General features: G+C 43.4%; 1 protein-coding gene across 3 annotated transcripts in view; it reads left to right on the top strand.

Annotated features, from left to right (window-relative positions):
- wwp2 (WW domain containing E3 ubiquitin protein ligase 2) overlaps positions 1-6,411 on the top strand; it is a 45,946-nt gene extending 39,535 nt beyond the window's left edge. For all 3 annotated transcript variants that reach the window (XM_061077312.1, XM_061077311.1, XM_061077313.1), the window contains 8 exons: positions 2,168-2,327; positions 3,773-3,906; positions 3,992-4,132; positions 4,231-4,351; positions 4,923-5,027; positions 5,111-5,207; positions 5,632-5,704; positions 6,073-6,411. In XM_061077312.1, coding sequence (XP_060933295.1) covers positions 2,168-2,327; positions 3,773-3,906; positions 3,992-4,132; positions 4,231-4,351; positions 4,923-5,027; positions 5,111-5,207; positions 5,632-5,704; positions 6,073-6,172 — 931 coding nt within the window. In that variant the 3' untranslated portion in view covers positions 6,173-6,411. The remainder of the gene's footprint in view (positions 1-2,167; positions 2,328-3,772; positions 3,907-3,991; positions 4,133-4,230; positions 4,352-4,922; positions 5,028-5,110; positions 5,208-5,631; positions 5,705-6,072) is intronic.
- The last annotated feature ends 3,137 nt before the right edge of the window (positions 6,412-9,548 follow it).

The raw sequence follows: 9,548 nt of genomic DNA, 5'->3' as shown, positions 1-9,548 counted from the left end.
TTCTGTGTCTGGATCTCATTCTGTCTCCAGGGAAACTAACTCCTGATGGTTTTCATTCCTGATTTATTATTATTATTATTATTATTATTATTATTATTATTATTATTATTATTATTATTATTATTATGTAGGATTAAAGTTTTCAGTTCTGACCTGAAGGAGCTCAGAAGGTTTTCTATTCCCTGATATCAGGTTTGTGTGTGAGGAGGAGATTCTCTCTGTCTGCCAGCAGAGGGCGCTGTGTAGATATCTTCATGACCCTTTAAATGTTGCTTCCTGAAATCACACCTCCTCCCCTCTTGCTTTCATCCCTCCATCCCTCCATCCGTCCACCAGTCACACGTCCCCATCCCTCCATCCGTCCGACCATCACACGGCCCCATCCCTCCATCCGTCCTCCCATCACACGTCCCCATCCCTCCATCCGTCCTCCCATCACACGTCTCCATCCATCCATCCCTCCATCCCTCCTCACATCACGAGTCCCCATCCCTCCATCCGTCCGACCATCACATGTCCCCATCCCTCCATCCCTCCATCCCTCCTCACATCACGAGTCCCCATCCCTCCATCTGTCCTCCCATCACACGTCTCCAGCCGTCCATCCGTCCATCCGTCCTCCCTCCATCCGTCCTCCCATCACACGTCCCCATCCCTCCATCCGTCCTCCCATCACACGTCCCCATCCCTCCATCCGTCCTCCCATCACACGTCCCAATCCGTCCTCCCATCACACGTCTCCATCCCTCCATCCCTCCATCCGTCCATCCGTCCATCCGTCCTCCCATCACACGTCCCCATTCCTCCATCCCTCCTCCCATCCCTCCATCCGTCCGACCATCACACGTCCCGATCCCTCCATCCCTCCATCCCTCCATCCCTCCTCTCATCACGAGTCCCCATCCCTCCATCTGTCCTCCCATCACACGTCCCCATCCCTCCATCCCTCCATCCGTCCAACCGCCCTCCCATCACACGTCTCCATCCGTCCTCCCTCCATCCCTCTTCCCATCACACGTCCCCATCCCTCCATCCCTCTTCCCATCACACGTCCCCATCCCTCCATCCGTCCTCCCATCACACGTCCCCCCCCCTCTCTCTCTCTCTCTCTCTGTGTGTTTATGTTGTTGATTTAGTTTTGTGTTGTTGTTGTTGTTGTTGTTGCCGCTGTCCTCATCTTTGTGTTTGGTTTTGCATTGTGTCTGTCTCCAGTGTCACGTCAGTGGTTTTACCCTATGGTAGGTGACATCATGCTGTTCTACCACAGGGTAGAACCACGGACGGGATGTTGGGAGGTGTCTGCGTCCGTCCGTCCCTCCCTCCCCTCCCACACACCCCTGGGGGGGGGGGGCGCTTGGTGCTGCTGCTGGTGACGGGTCCTCATTCTGTCTAACATCTGTCCAACATCTGTCCAACATCTGTCCAACATCTGTCCAACATCTGTCCACCGTCTGTGAAGCTGTTGTTTTGATCCTGAATGTTCTTTGTGTTGCCTTCATGTAATTTATGTTTCACCTTTGTGTTGTAGGATGTTTGTGTATTTGTTTATATCCTGTGTGTTGTCATTTCTACCACAATCCAGAGCTGCTCTATAACAAGGCTTCAGTTTTAAAAAACCACTAAGTTAACAAACCAGTGTTTGAAAGGAAAAGTTCTACAGGAAGAAGCAGATTTTCTTTCCTGTTGAGAGTTAGACGAGGAGATCAGTGCTTCCCTTTTATCTCTTAAGATTTTAAATACACATCAGATAATAAGATTAGAATAAACACAGATCACCACTGAACACCTCAGATCTTTATCCAGTTACCAGGTAACCAGCAGAGACTCCAGGAAGTCGATAGTGAATCGATAGAAATGTCAAACTTCTCCTTTAACCGAAGAATCAACCAACTGAATTAACTGAATCAAACCACTTCTGTGCTGTTCATGTCATTTTGTTTTTATTTTATTTTCTAGGACCTGCTCAGAGGATTAAATGTTGTTGTTGTTTTGTTGAGCCACAAAGTGTGTTTTATGTGTCGTTTTATTTTGAAGCCAACTCCATACGCCGAACCAGTGTTTGATTAAAAACAGTCACAGTTGAGGTTTCAGCTTTATTTTGAAAGTGAGTGTCTCTGCGGTGGTAACCGTCCGTCCCTGCTGTGTCCTCTGTCCTCCCGCTCTGCAGGGAGTGGTTCTTCCTCCTGTCCCACGAGGTCCTGAACCCCATGTACTGTCTGTTCGAATACGCCGGCAAGAACAACTACTGCCTGCAGATCAACCCGGCGTCCTCCATCAACCCCGACCACCTCACCTACTTCCGCTTCATCGGGCGCTTCATCGCCATGGTGAGCTTCACTCAGAGCCGTTCACACCCGGCTCCTCAGGTCATCGTCTGTCCACTGAGTCTGAGTTTCACTGCTTTTACTTCTTCAATCTGTGTTTTCTGAACATTAGAGCTCGACAACATTTAACAATATAAACACAAATCAACATTATCCAACATGTCGTCAGAGGAGTTCGTCCGTCAGCTTCTTTTTTGACGTCTGCATTTTGATTGAATCTTTTTATGACACAGACTCCAGCTGGATTAGAACCAGGGATCCTGCTAATGTTTCTTTATTTTGATTTATTTCAGACTGATTCCAGATCAATATTAGTTAAAAACTAAATTAACAAAATACGGAACAATATTCAGGGTGTGTTCACGGTCTTTAAAACGTCCTAAAAGACCTAAAATTCAATAATCAGAATTTTAGGCCTTAAAAAATCTCTAATACATTTAAATATCACACGATATTAGGTCTTAAATACATTGAGGTAGGTCTTAGTTCAGTTATTGTTCATTTAACTCTACTTGTGTCCTTTAATTCTCTGTTTACTTTGTAACGTCTGTGTTTGTTGTAGTTTTTTACAACACTTATATTTTTCTCTTTTAAACTCGTGTACAGTAGTTTACAGTTCTCTGTGTCTTCAGTACCTTCAGTACATGACGTGCTCGTAGAAACCCGAACGTCCTCCGCCCGATCCAACATCTGCCCCCCCGCCCCTCACCCACACCATGACCTCACCGCTGCACCCGGCCACGCCCACCGGCCACGCCCACCAGCGACTATACTTAACCCCAAACTGCAGATTACTGACTTCCCTCATAAAGATTCTTTTCTCACCAACTCCCAACGAACAAACTGCTCACTCTCCTTTTCTCTGTGTGTGTGTGACTGTGTGTGTGTGACTGTGTGTGTGACTGTGTGTGTGTGACTGTGTGTGTGTGTGTGTATGTGTATGTGTGTGTGACTGTGTGTGAGTGAGTGTGCATGTCTGAACATTGAACTGCTCAGTCTGGTTGAGTCTGCTCCCTCCTTCTCTCTGTTAACACACAAACATACACACACACACACTCACCCACACACACACGCGCACACCACACACAGACACACACACACACACACACACACTTCACTCATCTTCCTGGAGTTGTGAGTTTTGTGTCTTCTTTCCGTATCATCAGGATTAGTGACCTGACGCCGTCCCTGTGTGTGTGTCTGTTGTGTGTGTGTGTCTGTTGTGTGTGTGTGTCTGCTTGCTCTTCCTCTCTGTTAACACACACACTTGTTGACATAATGAATCCTCGTCGTAACACAACGTTGAACGACCTGAACCTGATTCTGGACAGAAACCGGCCTGAACCTTCACTCATCTTCCTGGAGTTGTGAGTTTTGTGTCTTCTTGCCGTATCATCAGTCTAGTGACCTGACGCCGTCCCTGTGTGTGTGTCTGTTGTGTGTTTCAGGCTTTGTACCACGGGAAGTTTATCGACACCGGCTTCACGCTGCCGTTCTATAAGCGAATGTTGGATAAGAAGCCGACGCTCAAAGACCTGGAGTCCATCGACCCCGAGTTCTTTAACTCCATCATGTGGGTCAAGTAAGTAACACACTCCAGGACCGGACATGTGAGCTCAGAGAGGGAGAGAGAGTTGTGGTGCTTGAACGTGTGTTCCTGTGTCCAGAGAGAACAACCTGGAGGAGTGCGGCGTGGAGCTGTACTTCGCTCAGGACATGGAGATCCTGGGGAAGGTCTCCACTCACCAGCTGAAGGACGACGGAGAGAACGAGCTGGTCACGGAGGAGAACAAGGAGGAGTACATCAGGTAGGTTGATCAGAGCCGTGAGGTGAAGAAGGGAAGTGGTAGAGATTCAAATCATCAACCACCACTCTCTCCCCCCCCCCCCCCCCCCCCCCCCACAGCCTGCTGACGGACTGGAGGTTCACCCGCGGCGTGGAGGAGCAGACCAAAGCTTTCCTGGACGGCTTCAACGAGGTGGTTCCCCTGGAGTGGCTCCGCTACTTCGACGAGAAGGAGCTGGAGGTGAGGAGGAGTGGGGGGGTGGGGGGGTGGGGGGGTTTTATCCTTGATTCCTTTAAGATGGACGACGCGTCTCCGCTCCCCCCCGCTGAACAACTGTGAAGCCTCTGCTAACATGGAGGAGGCAGGATGTATGAGCTCCTATTTTAAATAACAACGCGTCTCCGCTTCCTCTCATTTTACAAAAATAAACTAAAACTTTTGGGGGTTTGAAAGCTGCCATTTTGACTTTTTGACGTATTTTGGAGTCAGAGTCTGTGCAGAGGGCGTGTCTGAGTGGAGCTCGACCAATCACAAGTCAGTCTTAGCTGTCAATCGTCAGCCTGTTTTTAAATCATCAAACTTATCAGAAACATGAACACTTGAAGATACATCAGTGTAATAACTCTACCCCTGTCCCATCTGCTACCATGGAGGAGGGGCTGTGAAGGACCTGTACTGCAGCCGGCCACCAGGGGGCGATTGGGATGTTTTGGCTTCACTTTAGGGGACATGTCGTCCATCTTTAGTCCCCGGGTGGTGACGTGTCCGGCTCAGAACTGGGTTTGACTCCTGGACTCTGTGTGTGTTGCAGCTGATGCTCTGTGGGATGCAGGAGATCGACTTGTCCGACTGGCAGAGGAACACCATCTACAGACACTACACCAAGAACAGCAAGCAGATCAACTGGTTCTGGCAGGTAGGGGGCGCTCTGTGGTTCTGAAGCAACACAGGGCCGGTGTGTGTTGTCAACCTGAGAACTGAGTGTGTTGTTTCCTGCAGGTCGTGAAAGACATGGACAACGAGAAGAGAATCCGTCTGCTGCAGTTCGTAACAGGAACCTGTCGGCTTCCTGTCGGAGGCTTCGCCGAGCTCATAGGTGACAACACACACACACACACACACACACACACACACACACACACACACACAATACCAGGATGTTTGTTTTATACTAAAAGAGAGACGAAGAGTTAACAGACACAGGGTTTTGAACTGGAACATGGATTTTTAGCTTCTTGCTGCCTCGTAGCTTTTATGGATTGATTTCATGTATCACAGCCTTCAAGCTACTGGGAGACTTTTAATGTGAAAAACCCACAGGAAGTGTTGAGTTCCTTTGACAGCAGATTAATAACAGTCACATGAAAACGATCTGGGACGAATCCGTGCATGAAACAGACATTTGTGTTCCAGCAAAGTGTAAATGTTGATTTGAAAAAATTCAAGAATTTGTTGTTGTGATTATTATTAAAATGCAAATCCCACTGATATCTGACGAGTGGACTTCTTCTTCTCTGCAGGAAGTAACGGTCCCCAGAAGTTCTGCATAGACAAGGTGGGGAAGGAGACCTGGCTTCCAAGAAGCCACACATGGTGAGCAGCTGCTGAGGACGACCTGGGACATGTGACTGCTCCACAAACCTTCACTTACAAGATGTTTTCAAAGATTTATCATTCATGTGGCATCACATTCATGTGTCACTTCTCACTTTGTCAAATTTACACAAAAGAGAGTTTTGTATTTTTATTTATTTCACCATGCGATTTCTTTTCCTTCTCATTCACACATTTTAAATATCTACTGCTTTATACAAACACCTTCAAAATACATCAACACATAAATGAGCTTTTAGAGGAGGACGTTTCTGGATCTGAAGTGAATTCAGTTATGCTGAGCATCAGAGGATCTTTGTTAATAATGAATCAGACTAACAGACTAACGTGGCGTCTCCTCCTCTCAGCTTCAACCGTCTGGACCTGCCTCCGTACCGGAGCCTGGAGCAGCTGAGGGAGAAGCTGCTGTTCGCCATCGAGGAGACCGAGGGCTTCGGACAGGAGTGAAGCAGGAAGCTCACACGACTGAGGAAGAGCCGTCCATGCAGTGGGAGGATTTTTGTTCTTATTATTTTGCATTTGTTAATCTCAGAGCTGAGAAATCACCTGACCCCTGGCGCCCCCTGGGGGACAACCATGGGATAGAGACGGAGCTGGTGATGGAGACCGTGGAGGAAAAGTGTGTGTAGCTGCTCACGTTAATGTACATATGCATATAAGTGTGTGTGTGTGTGTGTGTGTGTGTGTGTGTGTGTGTGTGTGTGTGTGTGTGTGTGTGTGTGTGTGTGTGTGTGTGTGTGTGTGTGTGTGTGTGTGTGTGTGTGTGTGTGTGTGTGTGTGTGTGTGTGTGTGTGTGTGTGTGTGTGTGTGTGTGTGTGCCCACAGAGAGGTGTAGTGGACGGAGTCTCACTCTTCATCTTGGAAACGCAGCAGCGAGTTTGATTCTCAGCAGCTTCACAGATTAAACATATCGACCTGAGAGAAATAAGTTTTTTAACATGTTAATGACAGAGGCAGCGCACGAGAGGAGCAGAGTGTGAACCAGGAAGCTCTGCTAACACAGACCAGACGTGATTTTATTTTTTATTTTCCTGTTCATTGTGAAATTAAGCGTTTTTCTCCTGTATATAACTAAAATAAATGAGATTTCAATCTTAAGTCATGTTGAGTTTGGTCTTTATTCAGGTTATATATATATAGACATCAGTGACTGTATATAAAGATGATCAGTGACTGTATATAAAGATGATCAGTGACTGTATATAAAGAGGTTCAGTGACTGTATATAAAGATGATCAGTGACTGTATATAAAGATGATCAGTGACTATATAAAGATGATCAGTGACTGTATATAAAGTTAATCAGTGACTGTATATAAAGATGATCAGTGACTGTATATAAAGATGATCAGTGACAGTATATAAAGATGATCAGTGACTGTATATAAAGAGGTTCAGTGACTATATAAAGATGATCAGTGACTATATAAAGATGATCAGTGACTGTATATAAAGTTAATCAGTGACTGTATATAAAGTTAATCAGTGACTGTATATAAAGATGATCAGTGACTGTATATAAAGATGATCAGTGACTGTATATAAACAGAATCAGTGACTGTATATAAAGATGATCAGTGACTGTATATAAAGAGGTTCAGTGACTGTATATAAACAGAATCAGTGACTGTATATAAACAGAATCAGTGACTGTATATAAAGATGATCAGTGACTGTATATAAAGAGGTTCAGTGACTGTATATAAACAGAATCAGTGACTGTATATAAAGATGATCAGTGACTGTATATAAAGAGGATCAGTGACTGTATATAAACAGAATCAGTGACTGTATATAAAGATGATCAGTGACTGTATATAAAGAGGGTCAGTGACTGTATATAAAGAGGATCAGTGACTGTATATAAAGATGATCAGTGACTGTATATAAAGATGATCAGTGACTGTATATAAAGATGATCAGTGACTGTATATAAAGAGGGTCAGTGACTGTATATAAAGATGATCAGTGACTGTATATAAAGATGATCAGTGACTGTATATAAAGATGATCAGTGACTGTATATAAAGTTAATCAGTGACTGTATATGGGCCATTCTACCGAATTGGTGCAAAGTATGGTCCCCCAACAAGAAAAGCTATTTACAAAACAATTAAGTATTCAGACATAGATATTTACTAAGAATATGTTATGGTCTATTTAAACCCAAGACATTAAATGAGATAGGGATAAGCTAAATATATACAAAATCATCATTTATAGGGTACTCTCTATTGGGAAGTAGCTGTCCCCAACCCTGACATCTAAGTTTAAATTTCTGAAAATAACACTTTATCAATTTTTTAGATTTTTTTCAGTGATCTTATTTCAAAGATCTTTATGATTTAGTTCAAACAGAACTTGGAAGATTTAGATTTATTGTGGGTTTAAATTTTAAATTAAAAAACTATAGTCAAAAAATCATGTCCCCAGTTTTCATGTCACTACCGAAACACAAGAGTTTTAGTCCATTGGCTGAGCCCGGTTTTTAGCCACACCCCTGCATTTTTGAGCAGGCAGTGACACTGCATCCCTGTCCCTCCTGGCTCAATGGTAAGCAGCTAAATCCCATAGTTTTGATATAAATGTGTTCCAAAGTCTGAAAATCAGCATGTAACCTTAAGAATTGTCACTACTGAACACATTCTCTTCAATTAAGTAAACTTTTTGGGGTTTTATGCAAAGTATTGTGTTTTTATGTGTGTACACCTCTTCACGATGTGTATACTAGTCATGTGCTTGCTAGCATTCTTTAGTTATGCTCAAAGTTAGCTATAATTGTCACTACCGAAACAGTCACTACCGAAACATACCGTCACTACCGCAACATACAGTTCCAACTTCAGGCCTAGTTTAACTGCACATTATTCAACAGTCTGAAGCCGATCTCACTGCTGCAATTTGCCAACTCATGAGATGCTAGTTCTGCACAAATACTTTAATGCTGCAAACTGCTCACAGGACCATTTTTACATATCCATTATTCAATTTTTCCAATTCTATGATCAAAAGGACAAGATCTGGTCCACAGTGGACAAGGTCGTCACCTTAATCCCTCCACCAGAAAACGTCACACAGAGACATGTCCAGATCACCCCAAGAGTGTTCACAGCAGTATGTGAAAAGTTAAAATTTGTGAATGGATTTGTGATGGTGTCTGACACTAAACCCCTTAAACATACAGTACGACATAATATCAGTTGTTTGTCAATGTTTTCTTCTATTTTACTGAACCCACTTGGGTAATGTTTGTACTTTAAATGGTTCTGGACGAACAATTGTTATGTCCTCAAATATAAAATTATTCTATTGACCACAAAACATTTGTGTTTTTAATATTCCCAACCTATAGCATGTTATGAGTTAAGATTAAGCAATAAGGTTGAGGAAATATGATACAACCTTGCAAACAAAATACTGTGGTCACTCCAAAATCAGTGCAGTCACAACCGAAACACTGGATGTTTTGTAAAAAATAAAGTATATTGAGTTAGTAAACTAAAATGTTATGATACTGATTGGTTTAATGTATGTTCAATTTCATCAATCATCAACTCTGGAATCAATATGATCAGTATTATGCATTTTACAAAGAAATATTGCATTTAGATTTTGATGAATTGTATAAATTGAACTTTGAAATTTGGTAAAAATTTCATTTTTATTGATTAAATTGTGAAAACCTTCAAGAAATATTTTAAAAAATACTCTTCAGAGAAAGGAAGGAAACACAATTTTAACAGGTTAATAATAATACTTTTTTACTATAGTTTATTACTATGTTTCGGTAGTGAGTTCTTTTACTAGATATGTGTACTTTAGA

Source organism: Limanda limanda, chromosome 8 (genome assembly GCF_963576545.1).
Source record: "Limanda limanda chromosome 8, fLimLim1.1, whole genome shotgun sequence".
NCBI classification, from domain to species: domain Eukaryota; kingdom Metazoa; phylum Chordata; class Actinopteri; order Pleuronectiformes; family Pleuronectidae; genus Limanda; species Limanda limanda.
This window is presented reverse-complemented; position numbering and strand designations above follow the sequence as displayed.